General features: G+C 38.9%; 11 protein-coding genes across 14 annotated transcripts in view; 6 read left to right on the top strand and 5 right to left on the bottom strand.

The window, feature by feature from the left end:
• The window catches only part of LOC125801558 (zinc finger protein 585A-like), a 198,612-nt gene extending 185,782 nt beyond the window's left edge, over positions 1 to 12,830 (top strand). The window contains exon 3 of the mRNA XM_049478392.1: positions 11,676 to 12,830. Coding sequence (XP_049334349.1) covers positions 11,676 to 12,403 — 728 coding nt within the window. The 3' untranslated portion in view covers positions 12,404 to 12,830. The remainder of the gene's footprint in view (positions 1 to 11,675) is intronic.
• Positions 1 to 19,337, bottom strand: part of LOC125801215 (uncharacterized) — a 236,099-nt gene that overhangs the window by 31,011 nt on the left and 185,751 nt on the right. The window lies entirely within an intron of this gene.
• Positions 1 to 19,337, bottom strand: part of LOC125801280 (zinc finger protein 239-like) — a 316,465-nt gene that overhangs the window by 112,201 nt on the left and 184,927 nt on the right. The window lies entirely within an intron of this gene.
• Positions 1 to 19,337, top strand: part of LOC125801206 (zinc finger protein 585A-like) — a 308,944-nt gene that overhangs the window by 105,680 nt on the left and 183,927 nt on the right. The gene's annotated exons all lie outside the window — the stretch shown is intronic.
• LOC111190034 (zinc finger protein 239-like) overlaps positions 1 to 19,337 on the bottom strand; it is a 250,622-nt gene that overhangs the window by 55,978 nt on the left and 175,307 nt on the right. The gene's annotated exons all lie outside the window — the stretch shown is intronic.
• The window catches only part of LOC125801461 (gastrula zinc finger protein XlCGF49.1-like), a 256,787-nt gene that overhangs the window by 85,909 nt on the left and 151,541 nt on the right, over positions 1 to 19,337 (bottom strand). The window lies entirely within an intron of this gene.
• The window catches only part of LOC125801199 (zinc finger protein 271-like), an 883,173-nt gene that overhangs the window by 752,566 nt on the left and 111,270 nt on the right, over positions 1 to 19,337 (bottom strand). The window lies entirely within an intron of this gene.
• Positions 1 to 19,337, top strand: part of LOC125801195 (zinc finger protein 585A-like) — a 357,158-nt gene that overhangs the window by 301,797 nt on the left and 36,024 nt on the right. The window lies entirely within an intron of this gene.
• The window catches only part of LOC125801239 (zinc finger protein 484-like), a 241,143-nt gene that overhangs the window by 185,782 nt on the left and 36,024 nt on the right, over positions 1 to 19,337 (top strand). The window lies entirely within an intron of this gene.
• LOC125801434 (zinc finger protein 239-like) overlaps positions 9,903 to 19,337 on the top strand; it is a 223,537-nt gene continuing 214,102 nt past the window's right edge. The window contains exon 1 of the mRNA XM_049478172.1: positions 9,903 to 9,970. The gene's annotated coding sequence lies outside the window, so the exon portion shown is untranslated. The remainder of the gene's footprint in view (positions 9,971 to 19,337) is intronic.
• LOC125801273 (zinc finger protein 239-like) overlaps positions 9,936 to 19,337 on the top strand; it is a 256,548-nt gene continuing 247,146 nt past the window's right edge. The window contains exon 1 of the mRNA XM_049477724.1: positions 9,936 to 9,970. The gene's annotated coding sequence lies outside the window, so the exon portion shown is untranslated. The remainder of the gene's footprint in view (positions 9,971 to 19,337) is intronic.

The raw sequence follows: 19,337 nt of genomic DNA, 5'->3' as shown, positions 1-19,337 counted from the left end.
GAGGGACAACAACACCCCAACAACAACAATGGACAGTCGAGAGACTGCACGGAGAACCCTGCCAAGCACCACCAGTGAACTACCAAAGTCCACCAGAAGTCTCAGAATCTCCTTATCATCTCCTAACCTATGTGGCTCAAGACAAAGCAACAACCCCAACACATTTTTATAATACTTAAGAATACATAAGAATATGCAAGTCTTGATATCACAATCTTACCTATATTGTTTACATCTTATATATTACCTTTATCTGTTCTTTGTCCAATCCACTTTATGCAAAATTATAATCAGTAAAAATGTTTATTTGACTAAATTGGAATTAAAATATTTTTTACTGATGAAGCAATGGAGCAAATTTGGTAGAATTCTAAAGCCCAAAACCTTGGCTAAATTGTGGAATACAAATACTTTGGCTGAGAAGTAGTCCAAAAACTTTTGGTTAAATGGTAAAATTCAAAAACTTTTGGGTAAATGCTGAAAACCAAAAACTTTTGGTTAAATGCTTACGTGCAGTATCTCTCTCTCTCTATCTCTCGCTCTCTCTCTCTCAGCTGAGCCATGGGAGAGAGTTGTGGGTGGAGACTACAAAAGGACCTGAACCAAGATGGCCGACAGAGAGAGAGAACCATGGGGTATGCTTTAAGGCCAATGCGCTCTTGTAGCCTAATTTTATTGTATTACTTCTCTGATGTGGTTAACTTAATCCCTCTTTTTGGCTGAAAGACAACTCTGTACCACCTTGGGTATGCTAACAGGTAAAATAGGTGCACCTGTACATTTTTACATCATGTAGGAGTTGTTTGTATCGGTCCCTAGGTAAGAGGGCGGGTGCTACCCCTTGTATTTAGGTTATTAGTTAGGGAGTATCTTTTCTTTATATTCTTTTTGTACTTAATTTGGCTTTAGGTAGTTTAATATGGTTATGTTTTGTTGTGTTCTTTTCTGTAGCACCGTCCATAGTTTACATTTCCCAGAGTGGTACTTTCTTTGTTGTTTTATACAGCATATGTAAATAATGTAAATACTGCCATGGTTTGTTGTATGTGCAAATGAGTGGTGGGAAGCTAAAATTAAATCAGATTTTTGTACCGCTATTTACTGCCTGTTCTCCTCTTTCTTACTTAAACTCTGCTGGCTCTTTGACTTAGGATAGCCATGTGTTATGTTCTCCATATTTTTCTTCCTAAACACATGTGGAGGATTTTAACACTTAAATCTAAAAATGTTTGGTTAAATGCTAAAACTTTAGATGAAATGCTAAAATCTAAAAACCTTTGGTTAAATGCTTAAATCCAAAACTATTTGGTTAAATGCTTAAGTCCAAAAACGTTCGGTTAAATGCTGAAATCTAAAAACTTTTGATTAAATGCTGAAATCTAAAAACTTTTGATTAAATGCTGAAATCTAAAAACTTTTGATTACTAAGCTGCTAAGCTGTTGCTATCGGTTGATAGGCAGTTGCTATCATTTCTATTGTGGTTGCTAGGCAGTTGCTAACATATTCCACATGGTTGCTAGGCAGTTGCTAACAAACTCCATATGATTGCTCAGTGGTTGCTAGGCAGTTGCTAACGTGTTTCAGGTGGTTGCTAAACTGTTGCTATTTGATTGCTAGGCAGTTGCTATCATTTCTAAAGTGGTTGCCATGCAGTTGCTAATGTTTTCCAGGTGGTTGCTAAGGTGTTGCTAACTGGTTGCTAAGCCCTGGCTGGGGTGCCGGGGTGTCCAAACTTTTGATCAGTATCTGCTCCATACAGCAGCTCCTCCAAACACACACAGTACTGGAAGAGCAGGGGAGAGAAAGGCCCCCCCATTCATTCCTATGGGGAAACTTCGTACGACAATTGTACGAAAACGTCAAATCGTCGAAATTTCCGTAAAGAACGTCCGATTTTTGTCTTCATATCTCAAAAATTGTGACCTATGTGGATGTTCAAAGTTGTCCCCTATTCCTTTCCTATGGGGAAAAAAAGGGCACGTTTACGAAGTTTTTACGAAAAACGTACGATATATCGCTTAAAAAGCACAAGCAACCTAATCGGGTATAGGTCCTACGATACTGCTAAATTTAGTATTTCTACGTCACAAGCTGTAGGAGGAGATAGTGATTAAATTTTGAGAGCAGAATAAGATAATAATAAGAAGAAGATTACGAAGAACAGTAAGTTGACTTTTCCCAGCAAACTTAATAATAAAGTACACAGAGAAACAGATACAGGACTACAGAGTGTCCTTTATGATCAGCGGAGCTAAAAAGATGCTCAGTGAGTGTATGGTCATAGGTGTATGGTGTATGGAGCTGGTCATAATATTCTGACTTGACTGTGTATAAAATGGTTAAGGGTAAATTAAATACATTCTTCCACAAAACAAAATTGGTACCACTTTAAAATAAGACTTTATAAAGGGTTTATACATGGTTTACAATTAGTTTATTAATGCTTACTAATTAGGTTGTAAATGCTTTAAAATCATTAATAATCAGTTATAACACATATATAGAAAGGGCAACAATATAGATGGCTGTGGGTTCATTATTTCATAACAGGTCATTGTTGCCCTTTCTATGTATGTGTTATAACTGACTATTAATGATTTTTAAGACATTTACATCCTAATTAGTAACCATTAATAAACTAATTGTAAACCATTTATAAACCCTTTATAAAGGTAGTCTTATTTTAAAGTGGTACCACAAAATTAGTCCCCCGTATGGTTATAGTGTATTTTCACAGCATTATTTAACACTATGTTTTTCATAGCTAATTTCAACCCGGATGCAAGCCACTAGAGATGGGCTGTTCCTGTTGGTGAACTGATCTTAGAAGAAGAGGGAAAGCACCACGAGGTGGCGCTGTGGAGAGAGGCAGCGCTGGCAGAACTTGCCCTCTTGCAGCTTACAGAAATTACACATCTGAATATTGTGAGGTAAATTATTACTGCAGCTGTTTAAAGGAGGTGGTGTTAATGTTGTTATGGTTGTGTGTTGAGTTGTTTCAAGGGCAAAGCAAACTCACATTGTTATACAAGATGTACACTGATTACTTTAGATTACATTAAAGTGTCATTTCTTCCGTGCTGTCCCAGGAAATATTGACAAATGAGAAATACTGTAATTTTTCGGTATTCAACTGTCTAATGGTGAAAACTGGAAAAAATATTTTTACTTGCAGAAACCTGAGAAAAAAACAGAAGAGGGATTGTGGTGGTTGGAGTCTCTGTGGGAAGCAACACCACTCTCCTTTTGACAGAAGATATGGAGAAGCTCATCGTTCCACACAATGTACTGATCAGCTAATTAAGCGCCTTCCAATCATCGTAAACATTTCCTATGAGGGAGTCGTTATTTGTTCTATTGGCAGCCCAGCCTTTACAGAGGCATAAGGCCTTAAAAATGTCTTTTCACATACAAATCCAGTTCTAATCTGACCCATAATCTGTTTGTTTTTCCATCCCCTGTTTTCTCCTTTTCAGTTTAGGGGAGAAGTTATATACATGGACTTGATTTGTAGTCAATAACGAGTATAAACTATGGTTGAATAGCCCACCTCCGATCTCCCCCAACATTCCGAAATACAGTGCGATAGTTTATATACACAGATAGTTTATATACACAATACCTTCAGCTAGTCAAGCCACAATAAGTCAACTGACAAGAAATGCTTAAAAATGCATAAATATTATAGAGATATTTTCAGCAACAACTGGAAAGTTATGCATTTCCCCAACATTAATTTTCAGACCTTTCCTGGCTTAACTACGACAAGGAACTGTATGTATAAGAGTGCTTTAATAAACTAATCTGTAGGAACTGTGTGTATAAACAGTGTTTTTAATAAACTATCTGAAGGTACTGTGTGTATAAGAGTGTTTTAATAAACTAATCTGTAGGAACTGTGTGTATAAACAGTGTTTTTAATAAACTATCTGAAGGTACTGTGTGTATAAACAGTGTTTTTAATAAACTATCTGTAGGCACTGTGTGTATAAACAGTGTTTTTAATAAACTATCTGTGTACTTTTAAAGTTCTCACTGCCTTGCTTTAAATATCATCATCCTTGGAATTCTACCAGTGAAGTGTGGAGCTACTTTGAGTTTGTTGTTAATGGTGTAAAAATAGTGTTTTTTTTTGTATGGGTTAAGCTATGCCCCTATCACTAGCATTGTGGTCTGTTGGGAGCATTAGCTAACAGCGCTGTATTACAGAATGCTGGGAAGAATGTAGGTGGGCTATTCAACAAATGTTTGTATTTGTTATCATGATTCACTACAACCTAAGTCCATTTCAGTTCAACCTTAACAACCAACCATTCTGCTTTCGGAACTTTTTTTTTCTATTATTTTTTTTATTCTGTTGTTCACTTGAGTTTTTGCCTTGGAAAAGTGTTTATTTATTTAGCCAATTGCACTACCTCACATCATACTACACACACAGATGTTCATATCTATGTACAACAATGAAATACTTATATAATTAAATCATTAACATAAAAAAACATTTGTGTGCATTATAAGTATTGTTTTATTTTGTTCTTTTTTTGTATATTAAAAATAAAGTTATTGCTGGAAATGAATCAATCTGCTGTCAACTTCAGGAAGCTTCGGTTGATTGATCACTTCAGAACAACCTCAATGTACAATGTACAAAAGTTATAAGTCACTCAGATTTAGGAGACTCGGTTAGTCTTATTTAGAAAATGTTGACCATACATTTATTATGATATAAAATTGTAAAATGTGAAGTTTTAAAAACAGTTAGGTTTAGTTATTCTTGTGATTCGACTCCTACTGATTCATTGAACAGAATAAAGTGAAGCTTGTGCAACTGGAAAGTTATTCAGCTCTTTCTGAGGTAAGATGTGGTGGATATGGTGGTGATAAATTACGATATTATAAAGTCACTTTTCATATTGTATGGGAATAAGTAATGTTTTATGTGATGTATGATAATATGGAATATGTTTATTTGTATATCATGTATTTATGGTGATACGTTTTTTATTATTATACGTTTATTCGTTGATAATCTCAGAGGCTCACTTTGTGGCTGCTAGCTAGCTTTCTAGTTATAATTACCAAACATGAAGGCTGGCCAACACCTAAACGCGGTTCTCTTTCAGAAAAAATACCTTAAATGTCTTTAATTGATACTCGGATGTACAAATTAAGATCATTCAAGTTTTCAAAGAGGTAAAACCTGCTTTCAGTGTCTAGCCATAATAAGAGAAAGTGAGCAGCTAGCCATAGCTCACTTTATCTCAGTCCTAGGCTGTATTCGAAATGGCATACTACTATACTGCATACTGCACTAGTATGTACTGCATACTACACACCGCCCAGTATGTAGTATTCAATAATGCAACCCTTTTGATTGTAGTACCCTACACGGTCCCGTGACACACCAGTCAGTGCTCTGAAGTGCTCAGAATTCCTCAGAGTGAGTTGTAAACAGAAAGAACATGAAAAATGTCCTACCTTTTCATTATTAAGACTAATGAGATCTGCATACTGTCCAGAACTGCAATTGCTGCTTTAATTTTAGAGTTTAATGTAAGTGCAGTTAACCCAATTCTAACAACCATTTAGTAGCAGCCCCCACAACCCAAGTAAGTTCCAGTTATATTTAAATATGTTTTCCTATTTATTTTAGTAGATTACTATTTTCATCTACTTCCGGCGCCGACGCGAGTGGCTGCCTGTTCCAGTAGCTCCGTCTCTTTGTGTGTTTTTCTGAGTTTTTTTTACGTTTATTTATCGTCTCTGTGCTACTACACACGTCTAGTGTGCATCTTATTCATATCCTAAGGATATTTTTGGTGTAAATATGCGGGGCAGCGAGGAATACCGTGTTTATTCCCGGGAAGAACTGCTAGCCCTCCGACCCGCGGGACGTGGGGGCATTGTCCACACAATACCGGATGATCTGAGAAGGAGGTACCGAGGTTGCAGGGCCGGCGCTATGCTAAAGGCTAAGCTAAAGGCTAAGAAGTCGGAGCAGCGCTGGAGGTACAAACCCTCAGTTCCGTCGGTGGTTATGGGGAATGTTAACTCACTGACCAACAAAACCGACGAGCTAGCCTGTCTGGTGAAGAATCAGAAGCTCTACAGGGAGTGTAGCATGCTGTGTTTCACCGAGACCTGGCTCACCCCCGACACGCCGGATGCTAACGTGCAGCTACCCGGCTTTTCTTCAGTGAGGGCGGATCGGGACCCGGTGCTTTGCGGGAAGCGGAAAGGTGGAGGAATCGCGCTGTTTATTAACAACAGATGGTGCAACCCTGGACATGTGTACGTGAAGGAGGTGATCTGCTGTCGGGATATTGAACTGTTAGCGGTGAGTCTCCGACCTTATTACATGCCGCGGGAGCTCTCTCACGCGATCCTCGTGTGTGTTTACATCCAGCCGAGAGCGGACGTGCAGGCGGCGTGTGACGTCATCCACTCCACCGTCGCAGCGCTGCAGACACAGCACCCTGACGCCTTCTATGTGATCACTGGTGACTTTAATCACGTAACGCTGGACTCTACCCTGCCTGCCTTTTTCCAGTTTGTGGACTGTCCCACCAGGAAAAACAGGACCATAGACTTGCTGTATGCTAATGTGAAGGATGCATACAGGGCTATTCCACTACCACCGCTGAGGAAATCAGATCACAATCTTCCACTACCACACGCTCATTCAGAGTCTGGTCTCCTGAAGCAGAAGAAGCCCTAAGGGACTGCTATGACACCACTGACTGGAGCGTGCTGCTGCACCCACATGGTGAGGACATTGAGGGGGTGACTCACTGTGTTACGGACTACTTGAATTTCTGTATGGATGTTGCTGTTCCCACAAAGACTGTACGCTGCTTTCCAAACAACAAACCCTGGATTACCAGCTCCGTCAAGGACCTCCTCAACCAAAAGAAGAGGGCGTTCAAAGACGGAAACTTGGTAGAGCTGAAGCGCGTACAGGGGGAACTCAAGGTACGTCTTAAAGAGGCCAAGGAGTCTTACAGGAAGAAGGTGGAAAGAAAGCTGCAAGACAACAACATGAAGGAAGTCTGGGGTGCAATGAAAACCATCACTGGGTGCAAGAACAACAACGGCAACCCAGTAGATGGCGGTGTGGACAGAGCAAACCAGTTCAACAACTTTTACAACAGGTTTGACTGTCCTGCTCCTGCTGCCCCCTCCTCCTACCCTCCTGCAGCATCACCAACATCTTCTCCATCTCTACCATCATCACCACCATCTCCATCACCTTCAACTCCAACTCCACCATCTTCATCACCACCACCATTACCCTCACCTCCATCTTCATCAACATCATCACCGTCATCATCATCACCACCACCACCACCACCCTCACCTCCTCCATCATCATCTTCATCACCATCAGCACAATCACCCTCACCTCCACCATCTTCATCAGCACCATCATCACCCTCACCTCCACCATCTTCATCATCACCACCATCAACACTATCAACTGGCAGACAAATCATCTCCTCCAGTCCACCAACCTTTACTGCTGACCAGGTCAGGAGACAGCTGAGGAGACTTCACCCCAGGAAGGCAGCTGGCCCGGACAGAGTGTGCCCCAGAATGCTCAAGGCTTGTGCTGTTCAACTGGGTGAGCCCCTCCAACATGTTTTTAACCTGAGTCTGCGTATAGGGAGAGTTCCTGCCACGTGGAAGACAACCTGTCTCATTCCTGTTCCCAAGAAGGCACACCCGAAGGAGCTGAATGACTACAGGCCTGTTGCTTTGACATCTCATGTGATGAAGACCATGGAGCGACTGCTGCTGGACCAACTCAGACCTCAGGTCCACCATGCTGAGGACCCACTGCAGTTTGCGTACCGGGAAAAGGTGGGAGTGGAAGATGCCATCCTCTATCTCCTGCACAGAGCTCACTCTCATCTGGACAAGGGGGGAGGTGCTGTGAGGGTCATGTTCTTCGACTTCTCCAGTGCCTTCAACACCATCCAGCCCCTACTACTGAGAGACAAGCTGATGGAGATGGAGGTGGATATGCACCTGGTCACCTGGATCACTGACTACCTTACTGGGAGACCACAACATGTCAGGATCAGGGACTGCTCCTCTGATACAGTGATCAGCAGCACAGGAGCACCACAGGGGACTGTTCTCTCTCCAGTCCTGTTCACACTGTACACATCAGACTTCAAATACCACTCGGAGTCATGCCACATGCAGAAGTTCTCTGACGACACTGCAATTGTGGGGTGTGTGCGTAATGATGATGAGAGGGAGTACAGAAGCCTGGTTGAGGAATTTGTGATGTGGTGCAAGATGAACCATCTGCAGCTGAACATCTCCAAAACCAAGGAGATGTGCATAGACTTCAGGAGGTCCAGGCCCTCTGCTCAGCGGCCAATCTCCATCGAGGGGGTCGACGTGGAGGTGGTCAAATCCTACAGATACCTTGGTGTGCACCTGGACGACAGGCTGGACTGGTCAGTGAACACTGACTCCCTCTACAGGAAGGCTCAGAGCAGACTGTACTTCCTCAGAAGGCTCAGGGCTTTCAACATCTGCCAGAAACTCCTCCTGATGTTCTACCAGTCTGTGGTAGCCAGCGTCCTCTTTTACACTGTTGTGTGTTGGGGAGGCAGCATCAGCAAGAGGGATGCTGGACGACTGGACAGGCTGGTGAGGAAAGCTGGTTCTGTGCTGGGATTAGAGCTGGAGTCCTTAACACCACTGGCAGAGAGGAGAGCCCTCAGTAAGCTGCTGAACATCATGGACAATGTTCACCACCCTCTGTACAGCACCATCACCAGGCAGAGGAGCTCATTCAGCGGCAGACTGCTGTCCCAGTCCTGCTCCACAGACAGACTCCGAAAGTCTTTTGTTCCTCAGGCCATAAGACTGTTCAACTCCTCTCAGCACAGCAAACTAAAGACTCTGTGAAACTTTTTCATTCCGGCCACTCTGGCCACACCATGGACACACCCCCAGCTATGGACACACTCTCAGACTTGCTGATGCCTAGAACACTTTTTATAGTTCTACCATATTTTGCACTAGTAGTTCATTCACTAGTTAATTCATCTACTGTTTACGTATCTTTTGCACTGTTTACGTATCTTTTGCACTGCTTAATTTAATTTAAATTATTATATAACTGTGTATTTGCACTTTCTTTTTGGCTGACATCAGTTATCCTCACATTATGCACATCAACTGGTGTTCACTGTCTATTGTGTTCAACTGCACTACCTCCATTCTCCATCTCCATTACACACACACACACGAAGACTGTACATTTACACTGTATATTCTATTTCTTATTTGATTGTATTTATATGTATCTTTATATTTTATATTTTATCTTTTTTAACTTTGTGTATTGTGTAACCTGCTGCTGGATGCCAAGAATTTCCCCCCGGGGATCAATAAAGTATCTATCTATCTATCTATCTATCTATCTATCTATGTAAGTACCAACAAGAAGAAAACATTTAAACAAACCCTCATTCATATTTACACAATCTCAACAATAAAAGAAATGAGACAAGTTGCATCACCGCAGAGATAATTATTAAAGCTTATAAACTGCAGTTTTAATCCATTTAAATGAGCTCTGGGTGTAACTCCAGCATCAGTAGCAGTAATGCTAGTAAATCTACTGAATACAAAACATTAGTTTTAGAAAATGGAAATATAGAGGTACGTTTTCTTTCCTATTTTAGTGAAATACTTTGTTCTACTTTGTAAAATTAAAGGAAAACCCCAGAGAAGTAGTTATACAGTGTTTTAAATGAGAGTTTTAGCTGTTTAGCTCCATTCAGCTCCATGCATTGAGGACTCCCTCGCGGGCTCCCTCTAGCGGTGATGGGGTATAATGTGATATAGCGGGGGAGGGGGCGGGGCTCTACATAACCCGGATGACGCTGAGCTTCCGGGGTCTGTAGCTGGAGCGGAGGAAGAGCAGAATCAGCTGAACTAAAGAAGGTAGAATCTCTCTCTCTCTCTCTCTTCAACACGCTGTTCTACATTCACTCCTACACCCACATCAACACCACCTTCAGCACCTTCAGCATGTGCAGCATTTACACCACCAGCACTGGATCTTCTCCTAGCTCTGCTCAGCAGTCTGCAGTAGGGGGTCGCGGAGCTGGGGATGGGGGGGCTTTACAGATCATACACAGGATAAAGGAACCTCACACTCCTGCCCCCCCTCCCCCACATCACTAACACACACCTGAGATAAATCAGTTCTGTGGAAATTCCTTTTTAAGTTTGTGTGATCAGTCTCTACACATTTCTTAGTTACACTAATTTAGTTTAGTTTAGTTAATTTTCCTTTACTTAATCCGGTTCCACTGGTAAGTTGCTGGTAAGTCATGTGACTCTCCCGCCAAAATAAAAGTCCACTTGTAAAATATTAAATGTAAGAATGAAAGATTTAGTGATTATAGTGAGGAAAAGTTCAGGCAAGAAGAGGAATTTCACAAGTACCATTTATTAGCTTACTGATTTAACAGAAAACTTGCTATTTCACTGTAATAACAAACACGAATATTAGCAAATTACAACATCTTTAGCCCCGCTGTTTTTAAGAAATCCCAGTTAAACCATTACTGTGGAATACAGTCTCCAGCTGCTCTTTTGCTGATACTTTAATAATGATGATAATAATAATAATAACAAAAACATGAATTTGATAATAATAATAATAAGAAGAATCACACTTTGAGCAACTTGACAAAAATACACAAACATTTGTGTAAGAGGTTAAAAAGACTACAAAAATAATTGAAAAAGAACTACATAAAATAATATGAATTCTTACAAATTGTTATAATTGTGTTAACCTTTAGTAAACAAAAGAGACTCTTATGTTTTACACTCCTGTTGGAGGTTGGTTGATGTGTTGTAACAGTAAAGAGGTCATTATTTTGCTGTGATTTTATTTTGAACTACAATTCCCTGCACCAACAAGACAACTGCATCGGATCAACATTTCCAAAAAACACATCTTGAACTCAGGAGCGCATATCACTGTTAGCCTGAAGCCAGTGTGGTGGAAAATAATGAACTGTTATCAGGAGTTGTTAAAAAAAAAATCAGGTTTGTGAAGCATTGATTTGGATTAATGTATTTGGTTAATGTGTGGAAACTTTTATAAATTGGTTTAAAGGAAAAAGCTTTGGACATCATCTGTCGTGATGAAGAACAAATCAAGCATCGGCAATGTGATTTGAACCAATGTGTGTCGTTTTTTCGGCACACGCCTCAAAGCTTCAGATTAAAGGGTAACATCACTCACTTAGAATGACTTAGAATCTCTTTAGTTAATTGACCTGCTTTTATTTTAATATTCAATGGCATTTTTCTTTGTGTTTTCCAGAAATTAAAATATTTTCCTGAAATTCATCACCAACAACCAGGATATTTAACTAAGAGCAAAGTTAAACTACTGAAAGAGGTAAAGCAGAAGCCTTCCTGAAGTATCTCCAGAACACGCAGAAATTGTTTGCTACATTTAAAAGACAAATGAAGCCAAGTCCCGACATGGAGAAACATCAGCACTCTGTCAAGAGTTTTACCAAACAGAGTGATCTCAAAAAACACCAGCGCATTCACACAGGAGAGAAACCATATCACTGTCCAGACTGTAGGAAGAGTTTTATTACACAGAGTAAACTTAAAATACATCAGCGCATTCACACAGGAGAGAAACTGCATCACTGCTCAGACTGTGGGAAGAGTTTTACTAAACAGAGTGATCTCAAAAAACACCAGCGCATTCACACAGGAGAGAAACCTTATTACTGCTCAGACTGTGGGAAGAGCTTTAATCGACTGGAGACTGTCAAACGGCATCAGCGCATTCACACAGGAGAGAAACCGCATCACTGCTCAGACTGTGGAAAGAGTTTTAATCAACAGAGTGATCTCAAAAAACACCAGCGCATTCACACAGGAGAGAAACTGCATCACTGCTCAGACTGTGGGAAGAGCTTTAATCAACTGGAGACTGTCAAACGGCATCAGCGCATTCACACAGGAGAGAAACCGCATCACTGCTCGGACTGTGGGAAGAGTTTTACTGAACAGAGTACTCTCAAAAATCACCAGCGCATTCACACAGGAGAGAAACCGTATCACTGCTCAGACTGTGGGAAGAGTTTTACTACACAGAGTGATCTCAAAAAACACCAGCGCATTCACACAGGAGAGAAACCATATCACTGCTCAGACTGTGGGAAGAGTTTTACTAAACGGAGTAATCTCAAAAGTCACCAGCGCATTCACACTGGAGTAAAACCATATCACTGCTCAGACTGTGGGAAGAGTTTTACTAAACAGAGTGATCTCAAAAAACACCAGCGCATTCACACAGGAGAGAAAAATGTCCCAAATTTGTCCCATGGCAATTAAAAGCGCAAATCATAAATTCCACCAGAAACAAATATGAACTGTATTTAACAATGGATTTTACAGGTTCAGCAAAACTATTCTTATCCAGGGATGATGTGTATAGAATTCCATGTTATGTTTGTATGTCTTGTAAGTTTGAATATTCCAGGACATTCTTTGTGAGACAGAGCTCAGTTTTTAGGTTAGTTACTGTTGCGCAGTAAGGTTACAGGCTCATTCACTCCCTCTGCTGGTGTTCTTGTTTGTCTATGGTTCAGTCCAATTAAAAATCTGTTACTATAGAGGGATATAGAGGGATATTTGGTTGTTGTATTACTCAAGTTTTATACTCTCTTATCTTTTCCTTATTGAATATTAAATGTTGCTTATGGTTTTTTTAATCTCCAAAGTTACTAAGAATATCCAAATAATGTAGTTTCTTAATTGTTTTTACGGAGTGTCTATTTGCACCCGGGTGCAAATAGCACGTGCCACACAGCAAGGCTATTTTCACCCCTTAATTAAAAAAAAAGAAAGAGAACTCATCTGCGCATGTCTACCAATGAATGCGAGGGAGCGAAAAGGCGCAAATTCACAGATGGGGAAACGGAGACCATAGGAAATGGTAAGCAGAATTTGGTTATTATTTATGTACAAAAGGGCCATCACTCAATTTAACTCTACATTTTAAGATAAATATTTAAGACAGAGTGTGAGAATTATTATCTATCGAACACTGTTGACTGAAAACGAATAAGCTAAGCTAGTGTTTTGGTGGATCTCAGTTTAAGTTATTTGATTGAATTAAAGTTTGAGGCAGCTAGGTAACTTGTATCTAACCTTATCTTAGTTATTAAGTAAAAAGTTTTGTATTTTGTTGCTTATTCTGATTAATTTAGCTAGCTAGCTAGCTTATTGCTGGCTAGTACAGAGCCCGGGAGGGGCCGTGGGTAAAAAAAAAAAAATTAAATCGAGCGAACGATTTCTTTTATTCCAGCGAACGATTAAGCCAACTCTTATATCTAGTTCATGCATGCACAGGCAGGATAAACACAGTCTCCGGCGATGTTCATGCCTTCTGCGGTGGCGTTTTAGGGCAACTCTTAATTAGAGAATAAAGTCTAATATAACGAGATTAAAGTCGTAATATTACGAGATTAAAGCCGCAGTATTTTGATTTTAATTGTAACTGCTTGGCCTGCAGCGCAGGGCACGGAGGGAAAAGAGCACATACCGTCAGTTAGAAACGTAGATAAATGACGGTGATCTCAGGATCTCATAACAGATCATGCATGATCACCGTCAGTTATCTACGTTTCTAACCTGCTTATTATTAATTTTCTAGTGTTACAGCTTTCGGCTCTGCGCTGCGAGATTCCTCTGTGCGGGGAGAGCGCGCGGCGCGACACGGAGGCTTTCCACCGCATTTTAGTTTTTGCTACCAAACGAACATAAATACAGTAAATTCCAGTCATGAATAAAGGAAATAAACCTTTTACTGAAACAAGACGACTGTCTCTGTGTGTTATAAAAACCATATCAAATTCAAATATACTGTGAAGCATGATATGCGCGTCAAAGTTATGATTATTTAGTAATATAGGGCTAATGTATTAATTAAATAAACATAATTCATATTAAAATATTCCCAATATTTCCCAGCAGATCTACCTTATAAAGCACCCCCTATAACTGTACACCCAACCAAGAAATACTTTTAGTACTAGATATTCAGTCAGCCTCCAAGGAAATGCACCCCTTCTTAAATCTGGTTACATCATTATTACATTCATGGTATTTACACCCTCTATATGGGAATATGTGTAGCAAAATATGGTCACCTTTTACAGGTATATAATGATGGAAACACAAAATTGCATTTCATGTATAACATATGCTGTTTCTAGCTTTTATGTCATATAAAAAGACATAAAATCCAAATAATTATAAAGTAGTTCAAAAAAATATGCACATGAAACAGTGTGATAAAACGGTTTATGTATGTTTCTGAGCTTATAAGTCTGCATTATAATTCTGATAATGATGTATCAGAAAATAGTATGTTTAAATGGTTTCATTTTCATATAATTTGCATACAAGTGTAATTTGTGTCGTGGAAATCGACAAAGACAGTCAACGAGCCGGGATGCCAAAAAGGAGAAAGTTTTTATTTTGAAGTTGCAAAAGGAAAAATACAAGCAAGCAAGCGATAGCAGATGAGGAAGTCAGAGAGCCCCAAGTCTCTCTTGACTCGCACTTTTGTACATGCCTCGTGCCTACAGGAGGAAGGATGCTGAACAGATGTTCTCTTGAAAAGAGGAACCGAAAATGCACGAATAAGCAAAAGTCAAGAATAATTCATAAATCAGAAAGCTCTATTTACTATGACAAAACAGTTTCCAGGCAAACTTAATTTCCATTCCTTAGGAGAGAATAATTCATAAATCAGAAAACACCATTTGCTATGACCCGCTAGTCTCCAGGCAGAAGCTGCTTTTATAATCTTTGCCCTTAAGTCTGAATGAATGGCCTTATCAGAGAATATAAGTTCACATAACACTCAATGATAAAATACTGATTGAATGATTAACAGGATGAATATTGAATGATTAACAGGAATAATCAGTATAATTGATTATGAATACATGAAGTAAATCAGGAATACATGGAATAAATGTTGATTTTCCCTCACATTTCCCCCCTTTTAATCAAATTTTCATTTTGATTAAACAATAAGAAAAAAAAAAAAAATAATAATAATAATTTTCAACACATAAATGCTGATTACAATGATATCTGTGATGGTCAAATGCACAATGTCCTGCTGTTGTCCTGCTCCCAGAGCAACAAGGAAAAATACATGAAAATCATCGTCTATAGTGCTTTGGCTTCCTTTTTCTCGTAGACTACCTCAGCCCCACGTACGAAGAGCTTTATTCTGGCTCTTGATGTTGTGTGATAAGACTATGTGTGTTTTTAATGAGATGTGTTAAGAGTCTCTGTATGTAGTGTACTTTGACGCAATCGAAACGTTGCTGAATGAGTTACTCCCTCAATTCCTCTCCTCGTCACAGCCAGGCTGTGTGCTGCTGCTGCTGTGCTGTCTGCTGCTGTGGGCAATTTCAGCTGCCCCTCCTTCCTGCTGCGGCCTTCGTCTGAGTCAGACGATTCAGCTGCTGCTGTCTCGTCTCCTCCCGCTTGCTCTGTGAGCGATCTCTGTTGCTGCACAGCTGTAGAACCCTCGCCTATCAGTTGATCTGCGTACGTTGTTCTCTCAGTCACCTGGAAAGGCTCAATCCAGCCATGCTCGTTCCCCTTTCGTGCGCAATGGCGGAGGAGCCCTCACTCTGTGTCTGGACTGGTCCACCTTTGCACCACGTTCTCCTTCTCCCCCTGTGTAAACAGATCTGAAACGAGACTTTTGTATTCATTATAATCATGTTTAAGGTTCTCTATTCATTTTGGAAGTCTGTTAAGGGGTCCTCCGTGTCTCCTTCCTGCAAGTTAAAATACATGGTTAAAATACATTTATCACACTTAACTTGAGCTCTAATTTCCCCTTGGAAGTTAATTATTTCATATTTAAATTTTGTCTGTGCACAGATTTCAGCCCAATTTTGTTTTCTTACCTTCTTCAGTTGTCCTGATTTTCAGTTATACTCAATCATGATCTTTACTGTCAAAAGTGCTTTAAATCCCTAACATTTAGTCATTTTTCAATTTTAAATTGCAACATTTAATTATCAACACCATTAATTACTGGCTTTTACCTTACTTTTGTTCACATCCCTTTCCCTTTCAGTGTAACTGCTTCCCCATGGCTATAACTAATCTCTTATAGCCAAATTAGCTTTTACAAACACTTCCAATTTTCACCACCTAGTTTACCACTAGACACACACTATGTCTCATGCACACACACAAACACACACACACAACTTCACCCACACAAGTACACATAAACAAACTCAAACACTTCTACTTCCACTCTCACAAACACTAACCAAGCTAAAGATCACACACCTCAATTCTGCAGCATCATCGTACAGACCATATTTTACTGCTTCACAGCCCAAAGCTGCTGCTTTAAACGCACCTGCTGTTAAACCTCCCACTGAATGCTTCCTGCATATCCTCTTATATTGTATTGATAGTGCTACATAGATAATAAATAAGGAACAAACATTTGGAAATATATCTGAATCATGTTTATTATTATTGCTCCATGCAAAGTTTTAATGATCAGCTGCTCTATTCTCCCATTCATCTCCACACTGATTGATATAATATCAGGGCCCAAAGTTTTAAACTCTGCACAAACTACACATAATGTGGCTTCTGTGTCAGGAATGGTTCCATATTGATGTATTGGGCTTTCTTGGGTTACTTTTGCTTGGACTTTAGAATCACCGCTTGTGGCTATATTATTTTACCTGCCACTTTAATTTTCTGCGGTGTGCTATTTATTAAGAAATCATGATTCTGACTTTATTCAGTTCCCAAGATTTTTATAAAGCCTTGATTTCTAGATTTAGTTGATTTTATTTAGTGCTTTAAGAATTGGGATAAGTGGAACGTGATTATTTTTCTCTGTATCAATCGTTCCATTACAGACAATAATATTATCAATATTAATAAACACAGATGTTATGCTTTGCTTTGTCCACGTTATTATAGCAAGTAAATCCGAGCAATGCTTTACATTTACTTTTCAATATTTTCAATATGTATTTATGCATATACAATGCCAAGCAGATTGCTTTTCACAATTATCAACAATACATATATTTCCTTAAACAATTTATCAAATCCCACTTACTGTTTCCCTTGCTCCAAAAGTGGCTCACATGTTGAATAGTGAAAGTTCAATTTTGTGATTTCTAAGTTTCTTATTTCTTCTTTTTTAAATTAGGATTGAGTGTGTCTTAAAGTTAAGACTGTTACAATATTGCTGAGAGTAATTGCTCATCTGCATAGAGGTTGTTTTAAAACCAAACTTTAAAAGATAAAACAAGCTAAAAGTTTAAAAAAATGCTCTATATCTATAAAATAATTATTGGGCAAATAATGGTGGCAATAATGATCATCTATTTACCTCTCCCCCTTTTTCTGAAACAGAATTTCTGTTTCAGAGAACTTAACACAAAATTGCTTCACCCTCTTTACTGTCCATTGGGCTGGTCTACCCTGCCCAGGCCTCCACTGAACACACACCCCATCACGTCATTCATCCACTCACTCTCCCCCTGGGCTGCGCTTCCCTTCCACGATGTTTTCTCCGTTTTCTGTTGAAATGCATGTGGTGGTCAGATCGAGACTGTGCCTGTCTTAGGTTGTCCCTGTGTAATATGTTGGGATCTTACCCGTCTTTGGCTAACCAGCCTAGCCCACTGAACCACACACAGCGTAGCAGCACTGTTTCATCAACATTCAGTGCTGTAGTGTTTCTGCAGGGAGCACAAACCCAGGTATGTCACACTGTCACAAACTCACACTCTGGTGTTCGCCGTGAAAGCCTGTGCAAGGCACCGAGTACCCATGGTTTATTATTTGTTATTATTGTATACAGATTTTCCTTATTACCATCAGTATCACCCTTTCTCTCCCACTGAATTTAGCTTAAATTATTTGCTTTGATAACACTGCTCTGGAATAGACCCAAAAGAGTGCATGTCAATGAATAATTATTCAGATTTGGCATCTGTATCTCACAGATGTACCACAAGGTTAAAGTTTGGTCCAGTTTTATTTAATATATATATATAAATTATATTACTGGCTCTGCTTCTTCAGATTGCAAACTTTACCATTATGCAGATGAAACAATTTTATATTGCTTAGCTGATTTTGTTCATGCTACAGCCAGAAAATTATGCATTTGTTTTATAGGTGGCATTGTATAAGCATGAAAACTAAATCTATGCCGTTTTCCAGATCTCTTTCTAGTCTAATTTAATACTGTAAAGCAAAACAGAGAGCTGCATTTTCAAACACATTTTATTTCCCCTGAGAAAGATGAGAAAGACCCAATTCACTAAAGCTTGTAGTTTCATTTTCAAATAAATAAGGTTTTTTCTCATTGGTTTCTGAAATCAACTATCCCTCTTATGAGGATCAAAATGTAACATATACAAATTAGATATTACATCCGTCTTATATAAGTCTCATTCAGCTAGGACTGAACTGAGATCAGTCTGAATGAGAAACGAATAGTAAGATAATTGACTAAATCACCTGATAAAAAGCTGTGTTTGGAATGGCTCACTCATTAATTCATTCACTATTCACTATGTAGCATTTTCTATTTATTAAACTTATTTATTTAACAATCAAACAAGAAACCATGTTTATTTGTCCTGCTCTGAGGACATCTTACACAGCAGTACTGCATGGCATAGTATATTTTGGAATTTCCAGTTACTTTTATTTTTAATTTGTTTTGCTAACCAACCCCATAATCCCTTTATTAAATTCTCTAAATTCTCTAATCATCTATCCAGTCACATACCTCTCCGACATTATTCAACAACTTAATTATTTATATTAACATTTCCCCAACCTTGCTTACATTAAAGTACACTGTACTCATGATTGGGTATTCACATTTTCACATTTTTATTTTAGAACTGTCTTATAGCGTATGCATATGTATATTATATTATATTTCTATTTCACATTAGTCACTGTCATATTAGATGTCATTGCACTTTACTCTGTTAATTATTTAATTATTTATGACCATTAGTAATATCTACTGCACTGCTCCGTTTACAGATAGATCTTTACCTTGTATATTTAGGTTTTTTATATCCTTATATTTTCTTATATATATATATATATATATATATATATATATATATATATACATATATATATATATATATATATATATATATATATATATATATATATATATATATATCTACCCATACAAAAGCCTTTTCCTTTTCTGTTC

Source organism: Astyanax mexicanus, chromosome 4 (assembly GCF_023375975.1).
Source record: "Astyanax mexicanus isolate ESR-SI-001 chromosome 4, AstMex3_surface, whole genome shotgun sequence".
Classification (NCBI taxonomy): Eukaryota; Metazoa; Chordata; class Actinopteri; order Characiformes; family Acestrorhamphidae; genus Astyanax; species Astyanax mexicanus.
The sequence above is the reverse complement of the archived record's forward strand: the minus strand, read 5'-3'. Positions and strand labels throughout refer to the sequence as shown.